Source organism: Myzus persicae, unplaced genomic scaffold (genome assembly GCF_001856785.1).
Source record: "Myzus persicae strain clone G006 unplaced genomic scaffold, MPER_G0061.0, whole genome shotgun sequence".
NCBI classification, from domain to species: domain Eukaryota; kingdom Metazoa; phylum Arthropoda; class Insecta; order Hemiptera; family Aphididae; genus Myzus; species Myzus persicae.
In genome coordinates this window covers 25,610-49,224 of record NW_019100692.1, presented here as the reverse complement: position 1 = coordinate 49,224, position 23,615 = coordinate 25,610, and the positions used below count along the sequence as shown (strand labels likewise).

Below are 23,615 nucleotides of genomic sequence, written 5' to 3'. Positions count from 1 at the left end.
GTTGGCAGGCGGGTGGTGGCCAGTATCGCTCTGCTGTGTAGCAATAAGTGTCGAATGGGATGTGTAATGTGTTAAATTTGAATTTATTGATAGATCGTCGAGTACGAAAAACGATTCTGAACAGCAACATGCTGTCAGTCTATATAATAATTCATAATAATATTGTGGCAAGGGCGGGAAGTAATGAGCTATTAAGGTAGCGGCGACGTGTGCAGCTGACATGCCATTTTTTGTCAAACCTCCGCGTTTATCGATCACGTCAAAGTTCATGTAAGGATCGACCATCCATGCAATAACCTACAACCAGACTATTCTTCAAAAACAATCTCACGAAAGAAAATTGTGTATCCGTCAATGCGTCATGTAAGGAGGTTATGATATGAATATAAGATGTCACCAAAGGAGTATGTTTTGTAAGGACCGTGGTGTAGATTTCAGTATATGGTTGTGCAGGGGATACGCATAGCACTTTTGGGGATTACCACATATTACCGCACACATACATTTAACGGTCGAGGCCGTTTTCCACTAAAAACGTACCCTTCCCTTTTCGGCCGATTCACTTTTCGACCAAATTTAAAAAAGGTCGATTCCCTTTTCGACTAAAATCGTACCCTTCACTTTTCGACCAAATTTAAAAAAGACTGGTTCCCTTTTCAGCCAAAACAAAAATTTATATAATATATTATGTAAAAAAAAATAATATATAATAATAATTATTATGTATAAATCACATTTTTAGGTATAATTTTGTTAAGTTAGTTTCAAACAATTATTTTAAAACGCAATGAATTAGAGCTAACAAAAATCAGACAATGACGGAACATAATAATTATATAACCTCATGCCATATTTTTTTTTTTTTTGTAATTTATAAATTATTTTAAACCATAATATGAAAAGGTTTGTGACATATTAACATAATTAATTTATATTTTAAATAATTTTAATCATTTTATGCAACCTATTCTTTTAATAATTTTCTAGAACCTATAGTATATAAAATTAATTATATTGTTAGTAATAATAATTTTACAACAATTCTATACCTATTAGTTTATTTGTTATATATATATATTATACACACTAGTATTATACATAATAATTATTGACAAAATTTTTGTACTATTTTTAATTTTTTTTATAAAATATTGTACATATTAACATAAAAATAGTGTTAATATATATATATTCTCATATTTTAAAAATGTTCTATATATTTATATTATTTTACAACATTTTATGCAACTTATAAAAAACTATATAGCAGCAATTATTTTTTTTTTATAAGTACATATATTATATACATTTTTGTTTTGGCCGAAAAGGGAATCAGTCTTTTTTAAATTTGGTCGAAAAGGGAATCAACCTTTTTTAAATTTGGTTGAAAAGTGAATCAGCCGAAAAGGGAAGGGTACGGTTTTGGTCGAAAACGGCGATGCCCCATTTAACTATATCAATACTACAATAATACTGTTACTACTTACTTACGTTGCATACTTGCATAGTATGTAGGTATATAATTGTCAATAATTTGAATGATTTTTTAATCTAGATAATAATAATATACGCTATAGTAGACTCATAATTTCTTATTAAGATTTCCTTTGTTTTCATTGTCGTCGAAGAAAAGAATATCGAGTGATATCATTTACACACAGATATATAGAATATATATTATATTATATATATATTCTATATATCTGTGCATTTACATGAGTCTGTTTTCGATGATGTTTTCCATACATTAACGTACCTGTATTGCCTATGCGTTACGCCGGGCTATATGCATTTCTCGTAAGATACTTCACAAGAAATAAAATCATTAAAAAACTAGGAGAGTGGCTTTGTGCTGTATAGCATGTTTTTTGAGTGTACCTTGTCATTGAGTATAGGTCACTGTTTTAATGGACGTGTCCCATTTGATTCCAATTCAATACCTATCATTACATACGAAAAACGATTCTGAGCGGAGATCTGAGCCCCTATAGGTGTTAATACAAAACAATAAATTAGTTTAAATATGCTGATAATTTAAATTTGTGTATGGAAAATAAATTATAAATGTACAGATGGCTTTCAAAAATGCACTGCGGCTCTCAAACTTTGAAACCGTTAAAAGGATGTCAGCGAAATATTGGTTTTCTATCTCAGACCCACGAGTAACATAGATACAATGCTTTTATCTAATATAGTTTTTTATGAATATTTGAAGGAATGATACATAGATTATATCGGATTTATATTAAATTATTTTGCGACAATAATTAGACGTTTCGATGTCATACCCTCAAAAATATTACTGTCTTAGAATGTGGTTTTATTTTAATATCAGGTATTCAAAAACATAAAAAAAGGTTTTTACATTCCTGCGTAAATGAGTTTTTTCATGTTGCGAGTGGGCAAGAAATGGAAAATAAACAGTGCGCTGTCATTCTCCTAAATATAAAATTTTTATTTTTCTGATTTTATCAGGAAACGTTCGAAAAATGTAGGCACAATTTCCCATAGATATTTCAACAAAGAATAACGACTTGTTTTGTTACGAGTTAAAAATAATAATTAACAGTGCTTGAGACTTTTATATTATATAATTATATTTTATCGTACTTTATACACAAATTGACATTTTCAAATCCAATGATCATTTGTAAGTCAGGTTAACAGTAAAGGTAGGTACTAACATTTTCATGTTTCGAAACCTATATACTTCGGTAAAGACCAAACAATCAGAATTTGTCAGTCGGACATAGTTCCAAAGTTATAATCTTTTGAAGATTTAAGATGCATTCATTAACCAGATATACTTAAGTATGACAGTGGTTGTACTAAGGGGTGCAGCCGGGCAGGCGCCAGTGATATGTACCAGCATTTATTTTTTTATAAATTATTGCATGTATTATTTGTTCTAGCTTTAATAGTTTGATACCAACATAAATCAGATATGAAACCTTAATAATTTTTATCCAATATTGTTACATAAAACATTATAATGATGTAATGTTAATTGTTGGATAAAGTGAAAATAATGAGATACATTTTCAAATTACAAGTTAGTATAATTGTCATTGAATTGTTAAATATATTTACATTTTACAGACCCATACAAATACAAATACATTAAAATTTATTTTCAATAATATTTTGAACTACAAAACTATGTACGTGAATATGAAAGTACTAACAGGATGAACCAATCTTCAAGGAGTTCCGTAGATTACTATTTCAATGTTATTTTCAAAATAAATACATAAACAAAATATTTGATTTTTATAATAGTTTTTTCTCGATCTTATATCATGTCAAAATAAATTATTCATTTATATTTATCATCTGTTACATAAAATTTTATAAGCCAGGCATATTCAACAAAATTAATTGTAGCCATTTAATATCAGAAAATTGTATAGAAAAAATATTAAATATTACTTCTATTCCATTTCCTATTAATGTCAACACTAAATAAAAGTAATATTGAATCCTAAAGAACAAGTTCATCCTGTGCAGCAATAAGAAATAGATCTTAATGATATCATTTTATCTGCTACTTACTGATACTTGTGCCTATAAAAAAATTAATAGTAACAACACAAATAATAAATTGAATAGAAACATGTTTGAAAATTATCTGGAAAAAATGTAATGATTATCGTTGAGGTTTACGATATTAATAAAAGCAGAAATAACTTGGTCTAAAAAATTAAAATTAAATATAAATTTATTTTAATGGTGGTCGTCGATTGGGTTCTGTAGCAGTAGGTGGCGGGGGTGGCCCACGTTTTTCTAATTCTTCGATATAGGAAACTATTAACTCTGAACGCTCATCAGCTATGCTATCCAAGAATAAATACCGTTTGTCTTTGCTTAATATATCTTCAACCTCTTTAATATAAGTTTCATGGTTTTCTTGCAGTTTTACATTAGATAAATGAGTAATCAATTTAGTTTCCTGAAACCAAATAGATATTGAATAAAAAAGACTCAGAAAAAACTTTTAATAATTTACCATTAAAAGATTCTTGAATTCGTTTTTAGCAGTTATCATTCTGTCTTTTAAGTATTCTCTAAACTCCTTTTCACATTTCTAAAAATAATATTTGAATTAATACTTATAAATTGTTATCATAAATAATTTTGAATTTACTTACCCTATCACTAGATGAAAATCTCACATACCTCACGTCTTCTTTAATTGATTTTCTAATCTCTTTCCAAGAACTGTCTAACGTTAAGTCACTTATCTCATTCAACATTTCTCTAAATTTCTCTTTCTTTCGCTTAGATAACTCTTCTACATGGACCTTATACAACTTTTCTTTTTCTTCAGAATCTAATGAATCTACTAACTCATACCTGCTATCTTTTCTCAATTGCCTTTTAGCTTCTTTCCAAGACATATCATTACTTCTTACCTAAAATAATTTTAAAAATGTTATCACATATATTTATTTTTACCAATACTAATAACTAGAATTTGGATTTTGTAGTTTTAAAAAACTATAAAATTAAGCAAAAAAGCACCAAAAATCCTAAAAAAAAGCAACTAAACTATTATTTAAAGGACCCGGAAAAATTGTTTATAAGACATACATTTTGCTACATTATTGTTTGATAAATGTGTATAAAACTATACCCATAAACAGGAGCACGGGATATACCATTAGTAGCTCTTGACTACTTTGCAAACATCCCCTGTTCCCAATATTCAATATTATCATGATAATCAATCAATTTAATTTTTATTTATAAAATACTTTTTCATGGTATATGTAGTTGAATGAGGTCATCCCATTAAAATTAATACTTATAAGTATATATGACTGCACTGTCAAAATTATCCAAACACGCTTATGAGTATTATACCTATAACAGGTTACAGTAAGTGTAATATTTTTAACTATAATTAATTACATTAAAATTAAAATAATTATGAGAATAAATGTAAAAAATTTATGGTCACAGCCAGTTAACAGCTTGAAGATGTTATGTTAATTTAGAAAATAATGTAAAATTTTACTTAAAGTTCATCTTTATACCCAAACGTTTTTAAAAATCAAGTCATTTTACTCAAATTTTAAATTTTAAATATTGATTGGTCAAATAATTGGTTTAGAACATATTTTGAAAAATCTCATTAAACTAAAACTTAAAACATAAAAACTCAAAAAAACATTAATAAAATAGCATATATATTTGTATTAGACCAATAGAATAAAAACAGATGCCTACAAAATCCAAACTCTACTAATAATTGTAATAATCAAAAACAAACCAAGTCGGCCAAAAGTGCATTGAAATGAACTACTGCTTCATCATGTTTATGTTGTTCACGTTCATTCTCTCTGTGTTTTAAATGCACTGCTAAAGTACGTTGGACTTCTTTTTCTCGCTCTTTTAAGCTGGCTTCAATTCGAGCTTCTTTAGAATCTTTGGAATCTTTAGAATCCTTGACGTCTTTTAATTCTTCTTTTTGTTTCTCAGGTGACTTATCATCATGCTATAAATGTTTGATTATAATTCATAATTTAAATATTAATTAAAATTGAGGTTAATATTTACTTTTGAGTCAGTTTTAGCAGATGATTCTTTTTCTTCTTTATCACGTTTATCTCGTTTATGACTATGTTTGTCTTTTTCTTTATGTTCTCGTTCTTTTTCTTTTTTTCTTTCATCCTTTAAAATTCTTATATAATCAATAAAAAAATCTTCACGTAATGTACTGGAGTCAACTGCTTTATATCTAGAGTCATGATCTAATTTCTTTTTTATCTCGGGCCAACGAGTATGCCGGTCAATTTCAGTGTGCTCCTTTAATAATTCTATAAACTGCTTTCGAGCCTATAAAATGTATTGACAGAAAACTGATTAGATTAAATGTTGGACACAAATTTGTTACAAATAACTTGGAATTTAAAATTATCATAAAGACAAAACATTCCATATCATATAACAAATAATCATTCATTTGGTAATCACAACATATTATAAGCAGTCATCAAAAAATTATAATGAACATATACATTTATAACACAATGTATTTTATGAGGAAAATACTTAAAATCCATCAAATAAACATAAATATTAATATGAGAAATCAAAATGGATACTTACAAAATTAATCAACTAAATAGTATTCAATTATAGTAATTTCATATCATAAAATATTTATTAAAATTACAATTTTGATTTCTCACATTCAAAATGCTGAAAAAATGTCATTTATTAAGAGATAGTTAACCTGAAAATTAAATTAGTAATGTCAAATTCATCTGTAAATTAAAAGTCAAGATAAAAAAAAATATAATTAATTGTATATTTTACACATACAGCTGAATTATAACTATCTAAAAATGGTATTTTATTACACACACATCATTATATTATACGTATAAATTCTTTGCACATTAACACATATTTAATTCTTCAAATCGACAGAAGTATTATATATTTTAACAATATGTTGGCCAATTTTAGAAAATATTGATGAAATAATTTGTATTTGAATAACTAAATGTTAATTGTTTTTTTTTTTTTTAATAACTTTAAAATATTTTAATTTTTCATAATACCAATATATGCTTATACAGTACAAATGTAATTAAAAGTACAAACCTGTAAATAAAATCCTAAATGTATGTAATCTAATAAAACTGTCTTGGTAAACATTTATTTAATATAAAAAAATTATGGAGGTAGTCTAAATAATAGTGGAAAACAAATAATGTTTAAGGCTTACATAATAGTATAACACTAATATGGTAGTCATTTATTTGAATAACTACACTAAATTCAATTCATTTTATTCTTCAGTGTCAATCATACAGTCAAATGTTCTATAATATTCATACCAAAAACAACAGAAATACCTGAACCACATAAAAAATTTGTTATCATTTTTTTAACAATGACAGAATGTATAATTTCTATAATAATAAAACTAAGGTATTTGTATCATTTAAAATACTATGACTGAAGCAATGATTAATTAAGAAACCAAAATATACAAAATGTTATTACTTAGCAGCCGGCTTGATTAACCAATTCAGTTTTTATGTTTAAAAGTTAGATAGATTTTGTTTTTTTTTAAAGCATGAATAATACTTTGATTTTTCTGCAGTCCATTCTTCTTGTTCTGTTTGGAGTACCTCTTCAAAATCATTAAAACAAAAGATCCAAAATTCCTTAATGGCAAGTAATACTTAGTACAGTAAACTTCAGTTATCTGTTTGTATCCAAGTAAAAAAAAAAAATCCATAAGGTATTACCTCGATTCTGGTGTTTGAATAGTTTGACTGGGTTTGTTTAGCGCCGCCAGGGTTGCATTTAACTATCCATCCTCAAGGTATTATGTTATGAGATGATCCAATTATTGGTAGTGATGGTTGTAGAATTGTCAAATAAACTTAAGATTTATACAAATACATACATACATTCTAGGCATTCATTCATATTATAAATTTAACAGACCAAAAGTCAACATTCAAATTTCATTCATTAATACATACAAACACTTAATTTCATTTTTAAATGTAAACATTTGTTTATGGTTTTATGTTCAAAAATTCCAGTGAGATACATAGATATTAATATCTAGATACGTCATATAGAATACTGTTTTCATAATAGATAAGTTACACAATAATATTATAATCAACACACAAGCCCGTTTTTTTAATTAGAATAATTCATTATTAAAAATATTAATCAACTAAGAGGTAATAAAAAGAAATTTTTTATGATGGTGTATATTATAAAATATTTGTTAAAAAGTAGTATGAGATTTAAAACTTAACTTATTCACTTGAACATTTATTTTTTATTTATTAATTAATATTTTTTTTTAAGAATTGATAAATTATAATGAATTATTGTTAAAATGCCATAATTTTGTTTGATAAAAATAAAAATATATAGTTTTGGCTTTTTAAGTATTAACTATATAATTACATTAAGCTTGAATAAAGGGTTAACTCATATTCATTAGTAATTGTATTGAATAAATATAAGTAAATTATAATGTTAAAAATTATTTTGACTTAATATCATATAACAATACAAATATATAATTTACTAACCATTTTTAAGTAATGTTTTTTTCGCAAAGCCATAATATAAATAAATAATGAATATTTTAATTTTAAACCAAACACAATATACAGTCATTGGCCATTGCACAATGCAAACATTAGATAATAACTTAAGTTAATTCAACTTTTTCATCAGCAAATAAAACCTAAATTGTTTAAAAAATATGCATAAGCCTTTTATTATATATTATTAGTTTAATACCTAATCAATTATGTATATTAATTAATAGTAAAAAAATGGGCTATAATAAAAATAAACCTGAAATATATTTAAATAATACATAATACAAATTAAATGTTAGAATATTGACAAAAGATCTTAAGTAAAATTAGTTAATTCATTTTTAATGTCCTTAGTTATTAAAAAAGGAGACATTTTTAATCATCACAGTGTGAATATATAAATAGTTAAATTTTGTCAATATTTAACACCTGTAATTGAAAACATCTGAAAAAAATTAGTTTAAATTTATATATTTAAATTCCATTAATATAAATGACACTTTAATAGTTAAATAAATATATTTAATAAATGTTAACTAAATTAAACTAAATAGTTTTTGCTTGTAGTACAGTATACTATTTTTTTTCTTGTATACTTAATATTTTTTAATTAATTAATGATTATTGATTACTATCCTATATTCAGAATAAGAGTATACCAAACAGTGGACAAATAGCATGTTGCCAACACATATATCCTCACTACTGGCCACCAGCAACACTATCATTAGTCATTACTGTACACTCACACATTTGTGTACACTTATTCTGAATAAGAGTTAACTCAAAGAAATACTATATTGATGAAGATGAATACATTAATTACACATTCATTTCAGTAAAAATAGTATCAATACAAAAAGCAATAATTTAAAGTTATAAATGGTTTACAATTAATAAAATAAAATTGCTCACTGACCTGTTCACGACGCAACGCTTTTTCTTCCTTTTCTTGCTTTCTTAGTTCTACCATGTATTCATTAAATAATCCTTCTCTTTCACGTGACTTTTCAATATTTTTATACCTTTCATCTTTAGAATTTTTGGAACTAAAATCACTAAATGATGTCCTGAAACAATACATTTTATAGTTCTGAATTTAACTTTTTTATTTTTTTATTATTATTTTTACTTTGTTGATAGATTTGCTTCTTCCATTAACTGTCTAAAAGCTTCACGTCTCATTTTCATTTTGTTGCGTTTTTCTTGTCTCTCTTCGTCGGCACGTTCTTTCACATATTTTTCAAATACTTGCTTTCTCTCTTTGGATGTTAGTAACAAATAGCGAGGATCAAATACTATTTTGTGTAATTCCTTTTCCCACGTACTAAAAGCCGAGACCTAAAACCATAAAACGTGTTCAAAATAATTTATCTAAATAATAATAATTTATACAAAAGTACCTCTTTCTCAGATAACATTTCTCTAAATTGTGTTATTCGAGTCTCTAGTGGCACTACTGCTCTTTCTTTAGCTGCTCTCAATTCTGCTTCCATAGCTGAATCCTTCATTAAGTTAACCTTAGATTCCACATCATTTTTAGTATTGTTTATACTTTCTTGTGAATTTTTATCTATGACAAGATATCAAAATAATTTAAAAACATTTTAAATGTATTAATATGTGTTTAATAAATTTACCACTATCGGCCTTTATTTTTTTAGTTGGTGATTGTCCTTCAGCACTTTTTAATGCTTGAACTACTTCTGGTGGATTTGATACCATTTTGTCAACATCAGCTCTTCCTTTAAGATCATCTGGTTTTTCCCATACTGATGTTCTAGTTGAAGGTTTAAAGAAAAATACACGACCATCTCCTGTCCATACTACACACCTATAAATGTAAAATCAAAAACTGTATAAACAATTTAAAATTACAATTGAAAAAAATATATATTCCATTTGAAATGTGAAAAATAGTTTGTCTCATTCACCTCATACCTAACCAAATTTCTGAATAATTCAACTTATATATTTATTATTATTCATTACCACTTTCTAAAAACCAGGCAAATTAAAAATAAATTTTAAAATAGTAAAAATAAATTCATTTTATCAGTATTTTACTTAATTTATTGCATTAGAACATTAAGAGTATGTTCTTTTTGCTCCATAGTCATTCATACGTCTAATAAATGATTAATTTAAAGATAATTATTTCTTCATAAGTTAAACATACTGTGTGTCCCAAAAAGCAAGGTTCACTTTATCACCCATTACCAGGTACATATAATTCAATTTCGTTTGCGGAACATTAAACTAGACTAATGGATAATAAATTCCTGACTTAAATTTTTTTAACTCATGTACATGCATAACAAAACTCCTATACCATTTTCAGATTGTTCGATTTTTTTCAAGAAATTTGGATCAACTAGTGTTGTAAACTCAAAATTGGCTAAATTAGAGCTATAGGTTTAATTTTAAAAATCTTATTAAATTTGAATATTATTTTTTAATTAAACGTATTATTTTCTTCTCAACAACATGATGCACTCAAAATTATTATTATTAAAGTAATTAATTATTTACTATTTATGAATTATCATTTCATTTTACTGTTACACATTATGAAATAACATGTATTTTCAAGAAACAAAATTCTAAATTTCTATTTCATTTTTAAACAAAACTATAGAATTTTATTTACGATTTAATTCACAGAAATGACAAACATTAACTATTCAATAAATTGTTTGAAAGTCAACTCACCAAGGAGTTCCTTCAACAGGTGTACTGGATACAGGTCTAGTTTTGTCTTGAACTTTAAGTTTTTCTAACACTTTAGGTTTATCGTCAGTTTTACTTTTTTTGTTAGGCTCTTGAAGTTCTTCATCTTTCCTTTTAAATGAACCAATATCTGAATTTGAACCATTCATTAATTTTAAAGGGAAACCCATGTCCATTTGAGGATCTGACTTGTGTTCCATTTTTTGTTCAGCTTCCTTTCTTAATTTAGCAGCAGCAACTTCTCTAGCCACTGAAATATAAATTGGAGTAAAATATGAAAGTATAAAGTAACATAAAAAACATTTAATAACATCATTTACTCACTATCAAGATTTCTAAGAGCCTCAGGTTTTTCCCAAACAGATTCTGATGTTTTCATACTATAATAATACATTCTTCCATCAGGTGAACGATGTTCTGACCATTCAGCAGCATTTGCTAAAATTACTGGATCTATCTAAAAAATTGAGATAAATATTTTAATACTTCAATCATTGTTTTTGCAATACACAATATTAAGATATCATACTTTGCTATTAAGTTCCATTCCAGGCATCATCATAGGTGGGGGCACAAATCCTGGTGGCATCATACCCCATGGAGCTGCTTGTGGAAATCCTGGAGGTGGCATACCGAACGGTGGTGGTCCACCAAATGGTGGAAAATTTGGCGGAGGCATCATGGTATTAGGAGGCATCATACCAGGAGGGGGGCCCATCATTGGGGGCATCATTTGACCAGGAACTCCACCTAACGGAGGTACTCCAACATTTGGAGGATGCATTAAAGGAACTTGTTCAGTATCTAAGTCAAAAAAATTGTAAATTATAATAGCATCTAATTAAAATGTATTTCACACAAAAAAAAATATTTTTACTATGTGATTTGTCTTCAATATTTTTCATTTCAACATCATTAGGAGTTTGTTCACTTTCATTAGGTTTAACATAGTTATTGGCATTTGGATTTCCAAGATGTTCAACCTGAACAATTATTAAAATATAATTACATTCTTATTTCATATTATACATTTTTAAATTAAGATACCTGTTCTTGAGAAATAACAGTAATATTAGGTCCTGATGGTTTATCCCAAGTAGTTTCACGCGTTCTAGCATTATAATAATATGATTTTCCATCACCGGCTTTAGTTTCAATCCACACTTCTCCAGACATTATTGGTGGTGGACCTTGCGGTACTCCACTATTTGGTGGCATTACAGGTGGCATCTATAAAATTTCAAAAGTATAAATAATTAATTTAGAGATTACAAAAATACAAATGTCTATAGTTAATACAAATTAAATTTGTATGATAATGAGTATAATCATCAAATTTTTAAAGTAAGTCATACTTGTAATAATGACGGCAACTGATTTGCTGGGGGACCTCCATTCTGACCATTTCTATCTTGTTCATTAAATGATGGTGCTTGACTTTCTCCAAATTGTGGACCTCCTTGAGATATTGGAGGTGGACCATTCATCATATTTGGAGATGAATCTTGAGGAACACCATTCCAGTTTTCATCTGCGTTTTCTGAAGACCATCTACTTCTTTGAGGTTTAAAACCTCCATTTGTGGGACTATTAAAACCATATGAACCACCACCTCGATAGTTAGAAGATCCTTTAGGATTATTGTTACCAAATCCTCCAAATCTTCCAGCTTCATTACTTCCTTTACCATTATTCCAATTAGGCTCATTTCTATATTCAGAAGATCCATAATTGTTATCAAACTGACCGTTACTACCATCTCCAAATTCCCTATTGAAGCGTGAATGTCAAAAATACAAGATTATTAAGTATGCATAAAATATAGGTAGGTAAGATTGTAACCATTAAAAATACCTGAAAGAACCTCTCCCATTATCATCAAATGATTGTTCATTTTCAGAATTTGGATGTCCATTTTCTTGATCATATGAATCATTCATTGACTCATGATTGTTAGAGTTCATATTATCCTGTCGATTTGAGTTCATATTACTATCTTGATCATTAGAATCTACATTGTCATTTTCAAACGAAGTCATACTATTTTGAGCATCATTAAATTCTTGTTGTGTTGAATCCACTATAGGATCCATCAAATTAGAATCGGCCATCTAACTATGAAGTAATATAGTTCAAATTTGATATTATAACAATAGATATAAAATGGATTAATATATATTTACACCAAAAAAGTGTATTGTTGATAAAATAATTAGAACTGGTCGCAAGACTTTTAAAAGTAACCTATCTATGTGATGATGTATAGATGGTCATTTATACCAAAATATTTTGTAGTTTAATGTAACTAACAGTTTAAGCACGGTGATACAAAAAATCCCGCCATAACAATTTATTACAAGAGATAACTAGCACTTAAGTTTATTTAAAAACAGACAAATTTCTTATTCCAAAACTATTTTCATTATATTTTTCATCTAGTTAGTATATTATAATAATAGTTTAAAGAATATTTAACAATACTTACAATATTTTTTTACTAGTTTTACTATCAAAAATTATAAAATAATGTGGATAGGTAGGTGGTATATACCGAACTTTACAAAATTTATAATTTTTTTATTTTTTAAGTAATGTAATTATAGTACCTATCTGAAGAGTATTATCTATTTAATAAATTAATTAAAATAGGTAACTTTATCTATGAATAAGGTGGTTGATCTAGGTTTTATTTTTGATAGAAAACTCTTACAGTTCATACATTGAAAATATGTCCTTTCAAGCCGAGTATCAAGCACTTCAATGTTTTGGGATGGGTCAAAAGTTGACTAGAGCATTGGTTATAAGTTATCTGCCTTTACTAAATCTCTCTATTATTCAATAATTTGTTCAGTCTTGGAGTGTGGTACAGTAGTCTAGGATCCTATCACAAATACTGACAAGTGTCAGCTCAAGCGTCTCCAGCAGAAATTCCAGTTTATGCTTTTGTTTTAAGGATTGAATCCTGTTCTTCACACCCTTGATTAAAAATCATTAGCTGATGGAAAAGTTGACAGTAATCTGGTGTTTTTGTCTAAAATGTTTAATTTCGATATAGATGCTCCAGTAATATTGGGTAATATAAATAGCCTCGCCCCTTCTTGCAACTTTCAAGGTTTCCATTCATTTTCTATTCCCAATTTTCCTACACATTATCTAAAAAACAATTCTTTAAATAACGTGTTGAGGTTGGCCTAACAAGGCCCTATCACTGCTCATTTGATTTATTCTTATTATTACTTGTATAAGTGTTATTGATAGGTATTAAAATTATTATATTATTTCAATATCATTCTCTAATTATATTTTTTTTTTTTTTTGTTACTTTTTACAGTTTCTTAAAAATGCTACATCTTGGTTTGCCTGTTTAGCTTAAAACATATTTTGAATTAGGTTCACCCCGTGTGTATACACTTATATACATACATAAATAACATAGGTAATGGTGATTGAAAAATCAGTTGATAAATAATAAATTACATGTTCTAAATGCGTTTACAAATTATACTTAGAAAATAATTCTACCTACAAATTCAATAAAATAGTTTTATAAATTGTTGTTTTGATATTAGGTAAAAATAAGTTCTTACTGACAACGATATTGATTTAACAATAATATTAAAGCATTTAGCTTTTTAAAATACTAACTACCTATTAATTAATATTAAACAAATTACAGTATTATAATATTACCTTCGGATGAAAACAGTCAATCGAGCAACGGCGAAGTTGTTATTTCTACGCGAATTCAGATATTATCAACATTAACACGAAGTACACGTAGTATCAAACACTCGTTTAAAATTCTAAGTAAATATAATAATTGTTAGAAGCGCTTCGCCGATCCACGAAATAACGAAAAGTAAATAGCAATTGTACGGCGTAGGTATTAGTAAATACTAAAAAAACATTAAATTTGTCATGCCAGATCCATAATATAGGAAACTCGGAACAGTGAACAGTCCGATGTCGAAACTGACGGAAGTAGACAGTACAGACGTACAGTGTACACAAACCTGCGGACAGTATAGGCACTTGGGTGGACCGTCTTAATGCCGTGAACTATGAACTATGAAGTCTTGCTAGTTAGGAGCGGACGCCTCGTGAACACAGTGTAGGAAATAGACTAATATTAAACATTAATACCGTACAAGTTTTGTTCAGAAAAATATTATATTGTCAATTGTCATGCATTCCATGTTATCAACAATTTTTATTTCAAAACTCAGGTTATGTTTTTTATATAAATAATCAAATATTCCAATGTTTAATTTATGTGTTAATTTGTTTTGCGAACTGTGAAGTCGAAAATTAAATTAATAAATTATTACAAACCGACACTATATATAGACATGAAGTATTTTTCTGTATCGGTGAACCTTATAACATCGTATGATAATTTATATTGTAAAATGTATAATATTATGGTTATTCTTGAATAATAATCTTGCGCTCGTGCTGATAGTTTTTTTATCTATGCATTCAAATAAATCAAATTCGTGAGTTGTGTGTTTTGATTTCAGAACAAGTTATCGTTGTCATTTTTGAACATTCAAATTTTTAAGTGTTATTAAAAATTTTAATTTAAAGTTTAAACGTAAATGCTTATAATATTTTGTTCGCGTATATTACTTTGTAAATATTAACTATGTATGATTCTGTAAAAAAGTTTGTTTCACGACACAAACGTAAATTAATAATCAGCAGTGCATTATTTTGTAGTACTGCGTATGTAGTTTACACTATTAAAAAGAAATTAGCAGAAAAAAAAGAAAAAGAAAGTCGGGAATATCTGGAACGAAGTAGACGTCAACAGCACTATGAAGCTACAGAAAACACTTCAAACCGTATGATAACTGAATTTGTTAAGCAACTTCATGTTAAATATTTTTCCAAAAATTTACGCATTGAAAATATTATTGATAAATTGAAGAAGCAAAATGATTTGGCACTTTGGGAAGAAATGAGAATATGTGTTTTTACTAGAGCATGCTTACTTGTTTATGCTGAAACTATGTTGGTAATAACATTAAAAATTCAACTCAATCTGCTTGGAGGTCTTGTATACAAAAGTCTATCACAAGATTCACCTCCAATTTGTTCAAAAACTCAAGAAGATTATTTGTTACATTTTAGTTATTTCATCGAAGATGGTATTCAACGTTTAGAAGAATATTTACAGATTAAAGTTATTAAATATGTACAGCAAGTTCCTATTCAAGAACAATACAATTTACAGGAATTAGAAAAACTATTTTTTCTCATTCAAACTGAAATTGCAAGTGATACAGATAGTCCTTTTCGATGTATAGATTCATACATGTTACACCAGATGCCACAAGTGCGAGAAGCTCTATTACAAGATATGGTAAATGAAACACGAGAATTATTGAAAAATGACGAGATAATTTCAGTAGCTCGTTACTGCACATCTCATAGTTTTAATAAGTTAATGGATGCTATTACTGTAAATACACCTAATCGGTCAGTAAATTTACCCACTACTGTCAAAATGCCTTTTGCCAAGTGGTTACCAATTGTTGACAGATCGACTAAAGTGACGGAAAATGGAGACTGCACTTTAAAACAAAATGTTCACTTGGATGGAAAAGTCAAAGTGCTTAGCGCAAATGTGTACGAGGCATTTTGCTCTGCTTAATTGTATTTAAAAGTTTTTGTTTTTTTGATTAATAGTATTTTATGAACTTGTTTTGTTTTGTAACTCATATATGTATGGGTATGTATTTTTTTACTCAACTTGTATTTAAATTCTTACAAATGTTAAATTAATTCAACCATGAGTATTTGTTTTTGGGAAATTTGGGAATTTTTATAATCTTATTAGCATTAATATAAAAAAAAACATTTTGTAATATTGCCATGTTTTATGAAATTGAAATATGATCTATTTATCTATTTATCTGTAATGCGTTATAATATGCTACATTAAAATCATATTGAGTTTCACTCAGTGTTCCAAGAAATGTATAATGTGTTTTATTTCTTTAAGTATTAATCATTTTTTTATCTAAAAAAAAGATAAGTTTTACTTCTAATAATGCATAGATTAATACTTATATTCTACTTATAAAAAAATTGATAACAATATTAATTTCAATAAGCTATTAGCTGCTAAAGCACGGTCGTGGTTAAAATATTTTTTTTTGATTCCTAGCATATTCTATATACTAACTGCGTGCTAACTGCTAAGGTAATAACACAGATTTAAATTAAATCATTCATTCCTGGGTGGCTGGGTAGGTAATAAGCAAAAATATACATGAACATCTATTTTTAATCTTTTATATTAAAATAAAAAAACTACCTTATAATAGTTCATCAATGGTGGTCACAGTGAGCATGGGCGGATAGGCCTACCGGGCAACCGGACATTTCCCGGTGGGCCCCCCTTCGTATTTTGGGAATGGGGCCTTTTTTATGGTTAACGCAATGACACATTAATATTATATAATTACAAAAGAAATTTCAAATTTGAAAAATTTTATTATTTTATATTATAATCTTATATTTTTTAAGTTTTGAACTACAAATTATTAATTAACACTGGTTTTGTCAACATTTGAACTTTAAATGCTTATAAACAATAATCATTCCTATGTATCGTTAATATTTTAGCTATAATAAAAACTTATATAGTATATACCTATTACATTTTTATCTTTTTAACCGGACAAATAATTTTTTATTGATATTTGTAGGAAAAAAACTCAAACTAATCAAATACAATTGAAGTGAAAGGTTACCAAACAATTTTGACAAATTTTCTTTTTTTTCCCAATTATTTTAAAAGTACTGGAGGATTTTTAATGTTGACCTACCAAAAGTACTTACTAGATCAAATTTGCTTTTGAAAACATATTCGAATAATAATTCAAATATTTGTCGTAACGATTATTCGAATAACTTATTTGGAAAAACTAGGTATCGAATAATTATTCGTTAGTTTATATTAGTTGCGGCCCATCACTAAGTATATAATATAGGTGCTTATTAATTATTACGATAATTGTAATATAATCATGTATTCATGTAGAATATTAACTAAAAGAAACTATATTTTATAGGTATCTTAGTATAATTTTTACACTTAATAGCAATCAGCAGTATAAAATAAGTAGGGGTTGTCAAATAAATTTTCTAATATTTTTGAAATACAAATTGTGTTTCTTAATGTGTCTATTACATTTATAATTTTCAACATTATTTAAAGTGTAAAAGCCTAAATTAAACACTCAACTTTTATAATTAGATGTACTTAATTGTCAATTGATAATGGAATATAGATGTTGTTATAATATATTTTATAGATTTTCTAGATGTTAATATTGCCAAATATAACAGACAAATCATACACGTCCAATGTTTTGTTTTGATATTGTAGGTAACATAATTAATCTAATACTGTACTTGCGAGCAACTTTTTTTTATGTGGGGCCCCTTTTTAAAATTGCCTGGTAGGCCAAAAATGGCCTATCCGCCCATGAAAGTGAGTATATTTTTATTACTTTATTTTTTCATGTAATCGACGACGCTGCCGAAACACCCGAAACTGCTTGCCAATTACGTTGAATGTTGATACATTCTTATTACTAGCTAATTGACCAAACAATTATCAAAAAATATTTATTAGACTTAACATTAATGTAGGCACCCTCTATAACTTTCACCAATAATTATTATTATTTATTATTAAGGTTTGGAAATTATAGAAGCTAAAAAAGGAAAAATTAAATTTATTATATTTCAAATATGACAGAAAACTATTTCCCATCTTGATATTTCATTTAACTGAAAAATAAGTTTAAAAAAAATGTATAGCGATAGAGATTAAATAATGCACATCCCACCAGTGGCGTGGCGAAGGGTAATTACAGAGACAATTGCCTATGGTATTTTTAAAGTATTGGTGGGTGGGTGTCGCGACTCGCGAATGATACACATACACTACTCGGTACTTGCCAATTTCTTATTATATAAATATACAATACTTTAATATGACTATATGAGTGTGATGTAACTATGTAAGATACTAATATTCGAGAACAATATTATTGTAATTAAAGTTGATACAAATTCAAATAGGATTTTTTTAAGCCAACCCCTCCCCACCTTTATTTGGGCTTGTAGTAGGGGGGTGGGTGGATCTTCGGGCTTTATGTTACTTGCCTCTGGAATATTTTCAGTTTGCCACGCCACTGCATCCCAGTATCCCACAATTATCGTGAAATTAATTGGAAGTCTACTACGACAAAAACAATGAATTACGTACAATAAATAATTTTGAGATTTATATTCTATATTATAATTAAAAAGCACATAGATCAATAAAGAAAAAGATCAACTTTTGGTGCTGATTCGGTATGTGCTCTACCAACAAGTATCTGTTTCGGTATGTGCTCTACCGAAAAATGTCTGAGTCGGTATATTTATATTTTATTAATGATTCTTTAAAGAAAAGTGTCTGAGTCGGTATGATCTATAGTCGTCATACGTCGTTTTGACTGACATTTATTTTATATTCATTCAAAAACGATTATTCATGGTCTGTATGAATGTCTTCTAACATGGCGAAATAAAGGTCCGGACTGTCTTGACGGTAAAGTTGCCAGCAATAGTGATCAAGGTGGGACTGCAAATGATTAAGAGGAACACCCCTCATTTTCTTCAATAATATAATTTTCGCGTCCAACCATGACCTCTCAATGTTTTGAGTGTGGGCTCCTGTATTTGCATCGACATATGAGATTTGGTGATTTACCGTCTTGTGTACAAAACCTCAGCTTGAATGAATTTCTGATCCTGCCTCCCATTCAAGTTCAATTATTGGTAGGAGTGTTTCTCGATCGCGTCGATGTACATAAAAATAACGGCAATCATTTCCATTTTTTAAACCAAATACTCAGGCGCCATCTACCCTTGCACCGTGATTTCAGTTATTAATTACTTCAGCATTTATATCTGTCAAGGCGGGAGGAGCGTCACCAGCTAATAATCTACCCCTATTATACTTGCTTCGACCAGCAAAACAAGCTTCGTCATTCTGAATTTGATTTTGTACATTTCCAACCATTTTTTCTTTAGTCTTCAAAATAGCTGTACATACTTCTCGGCACATGTTAAACCAGTCGGCGACACACTCATTACTTCTTCCTGTTCGATCCATTACCATTTGTGTGGGTAATTCCAATACAAACATAAATCCAAGGTCAACAATTTGACAAAGTGTTAACCCTTTTGCTTTAAGTGTTGACCCTATATCTTTGGCAGCCATCAAATCCAAACTCACCTAAACATCCTTATGCCTTGGTTCAACAATTGGGGAATCAAAATCAATGAAACCAAGTCATCGCATATAACCTTTTCCTTAAGACCACATGACTGTCCGCCGATCATCATGAATAATTCCACTATTCCTCATTGCACGAGTGTCAAATATCTCGGTGTCACGTTTGATAGAAAACTCACTTGGGGTCCTCATCTCAAGGACAAACGAAAACAATTAAATAGTAGACTTCACCTACTTAGACTTTTACTAAGATCTAACACCAACATTCAAAACAAAATCCTTATATACAAATGCCTCCTCCGATCCTATGGACCTACGGCATCGTACTATGGGGCCCAACCAAAAAATCAAATGCAAACACGATCCAAGCATTCCAATCAATTTGTCTACGTATCATTGCCAAAGCTCCATGGTACGTAACGAACAAATTACTCCATGATAACCTCCAAATCAAAACCGTCCACGACACAGCCACCAGCCACCAATTTCTATAAAAGATTTCATGGGCAACTTCTCACGAACCACAACCACCTCATCTCTCAACTGGCCTCAAAAACTCTCCCAGACAACCCCACAAGACGTCTCAAACGCAACTGGTGCAGAGATCTGCTTAACCATTAAAATACATTTATATAAGTCATATTATTTTTTTTTTTAATTCTTTGTAAAAGGTGACTCGACTGCGAGTCTTCCTTCATGTTACTCAAAGTCATTTTATATTATTCTTATATCACATTTACTTATTGTATATAATGTACAGATTGTAAATTTTCAATAAACGCCATAATTTATAAAAAAAAAAAGTGTTAACCCACTGTTGCAACGTTGGTTCAAGTCAGTAAAATGAAAAAAGCTGCAACCAGCTCGTGGTGATCTTGTTGTCTGACAGCTTTTTTTGGACACCGAAAAATCGACATCCACTCTCCATTACGGCATTTCCGTCGTTTTACCTACATTTCTGTGCCACGTTTATTACAAGGGTCGTTGTCTTCGGCACTTTTCAACAATCCTTTTGCTACTAAAAACCGATGACACTCAATCTCATTTGGAACTACTGTAGTATAAAACTCACGAAACATCATCACAGCCATTACAATTTATAAATAATACACAAAATACTAAAAATATATTATATTCGTTACGAACAACCTTTGTGAGCGTTGTGTGACGACTGTAATAAAAGTAAAACCAACAGTAATACAATTTAAGGTACCTAAAGATTATTAGAGATTATCGTTATTATTAACAGTTGAAATACCTAACATATTATATAAAACCGAGGCAGATACGCATATTATTCAGTAATTATTGCAGTCCAATATCCCCTTACCGAACGCAGACCGAGTGTAGAACACAAAAACCGGTAGAGCGCATACCGAATTAGCATCCAACTTTTTTAGAAAATATATCAAATATAATGCACACGAAAATTTATGAAAGACGTATTTCCGATTTTTAAATTCCCAATTGTAGGTATATCTCGGGTTTCTAGATTGATGTGCTACAATTAATCTAAAGCTGTATTATAGAATAATAGGTATGCAACTCCTACAACTTCTGAGCCCTAATTACTAGTTTAGGTTTGGTATATTCGCCATAACACTGTGGCACTGCCCCATGTATAACAGCGTTATATTTTTAGGTAGATAATAGATATTTAAAATACAATTGTATTTAGGGAAGCTTTCTCAATTGGAATTTTATGTTTATATTGATACGCAGCCACATGGGTTCTGCAAAAGCGTTCCCTAATCTATAAAAATAATATTATTCATAGCAGCCACAGCTTAGATCGTATACTAGTATACTAGTGTCTAGTATATGATCTAAGAGCCACAGATATCTATATTATACTAGATAAGGTACTCGCGTTATCGTATGAAGCCTAACTACTAATTTATTCTGTGCTAATAGTAACTTAGATCATATCACGGCTTAGATCATATACAATGTATATGATCTAAGTATCACGGATATAGATACAAGATTTTCAAGAAGAAAAATTCGTATCGATACGAAATGGTTACGTACCACCTCGTATCGGAGTTCGAGTCCGATACGGGTCGGTACGTATCGCTTGTATATTGCACGAGTAACATCTTGAACGCTCAAAATTGACCCGATACGTACCGATACACTCCAAATTCTTTCTTGAAAATCTTGTTACTATGGTTGGTTGCACGTCGGCCTATATTGGATCCAAGGTTAGGTTAGGTTAATTAGTTAATTACTTTTTTTATTTTCTTTTTATTTTCATTATTTCTGGCATAAGCATATTGTCTCATACGCATGGTTATATACATTACAAATATATCAATAAATATTTCAGTTTTATGAAGAGCACATGGAAATGATAAATGCAGGTTTTCTTTTTGAAAAAATTCTTCATATGTGTCTGTAAAAGGATCTGCTTTATCTGAATGTTTCATAAAACACAGTTCTAATGCTTCTAACATTTTAAATAAATTGTGTTGGGGATAAACTAAAAATCCTTTTGTTTTAATATCAACCAAATCAGCTGCCAAATGTGTTGATTTCAAATCTGTTGTCAGACTTTGAATGCACAGTGTACATTTACTTTTTTTTATTATTCTCCAGTCTCCTTGTTATGTACCTGAGTAACAAGACATAATAAATATTATTTTAACAACAATAAGTAATTGATTATTGGACATAACTAGAATATACAACTATAGATAGTAAGTTGAACTAATGATTATACTACCCAGCTAAAAAATAAACGATGCATTCAATATTCAAATACAGAAGAATCTAAAACACTGTAATTGTGTTCTGAAAAAACATCAACAAACGTCCAACAGCCTTCTTCAACAATTCCATCAATCTTCTCTTTCAACTTCTTAATCTTGTTATTTCTTTCAATAGAATTATTTTGGTCATGAATTATACTTTTGATGTCAGCTAAAGAAATGAGCGGGCAATTTTCTTAAAATAGAAAATTCAAGATATTAATTAAACAGATACATTATAATTTAAATTGTACAAAATAGAATATAGGTATGAGGTGCCTTCTAATATGCTACAGTGTCTCTATTTTGGGGGTTTAATTATTGAATAGACTGACAATTCGATATAATTGAAGGAATGTCAGTGTTGACGGATGGTCATTTGGACCTGCAGTTTGCCTAATTATACCAAAAAATTTCTGAAAACGTCCATTGTTATTATTTATATGTTATATAGGTATATAGTATATTTAATGATTTAGATGAGAATAAGTTGAGAACTTGATGCTTATTTTCCACATCAATTTTCATACCTCTAAGCGGTCTTGATTGAATTTATTGCTCAAAACATATGCAAAGCCACAATCATTCAATAGGAAATTAGATAAATTTATTGTAGATTGAATGGTCATTCTTAGACCTTCTGATGTTTGTTTTGTCAGAAAATCATTATCAGTTATTAAATTTTGTTCTAAATTCCTTTCCCAACTATTTAACCAATCCAATGCATCTCTTAGTACCTTA

The 23,615-nt window shown here is 28.6% G+C and overlaps 2 protein-coding genes across 3 annotated transcripts; one reads left to right on the top strand and one right to left on the bottom strand.

The window, feature by feature from the left end:
* Positions 1–3,059: 3,059 nt before the first annotated feature.
* LOC111042258 (transcription elongation regulator 1) lies at positions 3,060–14,879 on the bottom strand. Of its 2 annotated transcripts, none has more exons than XM_022326807.1 (17): positions 14,511–14,879; positions 12,675–12,935; positions 12,176–12,590; positions 11,868–12,050; positions 11,698–11,803; positions 11,350–11,624; positions 11,145–11,277; positions 10,803–11,070; positions 9,731–9,924; positions 9,494–9,663; positions 9,223–9,431; positions 9,010–9,160; positions 5,560–5,838; positions 5,273–5,497; positions 4,149–4,412; positions 4,007–4,084; positions 3,060–3,949 (listed from the first exon to the last, which is right to left on the bottom strand). In XM_022326807.1, exons 2-17 carry the CDS (start codon positions 12,929–12,931, stop codon positions 3,719–3,721), a joined length of 3,438 nt encoding a protein of 1,145 aa, XP_022182499.1. In that variant the 5' UTR covers positions 12,932–12,935; positions 14,511–14,879; the 3' UTR covers positions 3,060–3,718. The 2 variants fall into 2 exon arrangements, with proteins under 2 accessions (XP_022182499.1, XP_022182504.1); XM_022326812.1 differs by having other exon boundaries at positions 12,675–12,931.
* A 190-nt stretch (positions 14,880–15,069) lies between these two features.
* On the top strand, positions 15,070–16,805 carry LOC111042490 (peroxisomal biogenesis factor 3). Its single transcript, XM_022327115.1, has one exon. It carries the CDS (start codon positions 15,466–15,468, stop codon positions 16,474–16,476), a length of 1,011 nt encoding a protein of 336 aa, XP_022182807.1. The 5' UTR covers positions 15,070–15,465; the 3' UTR covers positions 16,477–16,805.
* The last annotated feature ends 6,810 nt before the right edge of the window (positions 16,806–23,615 follow it).

Excerpts from the sequence above, each read along its gene's own strand:
- LOC111042258 (XM_022326807.1), bottom strand. The coding sequence starts at position 12,931 with ATGGCCGATTCTAATTTGATGGATCCTATAGTGGATTCAACACAACAA. Across the intron at positions 5,839-9,009 it reads AAGCGTTGCGTCGTGAACAG|GCTCGAAAGCAGTTTATAGA; the intron begins GTCAGTGAGCAA and ends TACATTTTATAG. Across the intron at positions 4,085-4,148 it reads GATTTTCATCTAGTGATAGG|AAATGTGAAAAGGAGTTTAG; the intron begins GTAAGTAAATTC and ends TATTATTTTTAG.
- LOC111042490 (XM_022327115.1), top strand. The coding sequence starts at position 15,466 with ATGTATGATTCTGTAAAAAAGTTTGTTTCACGACACAAACGTAAATTA.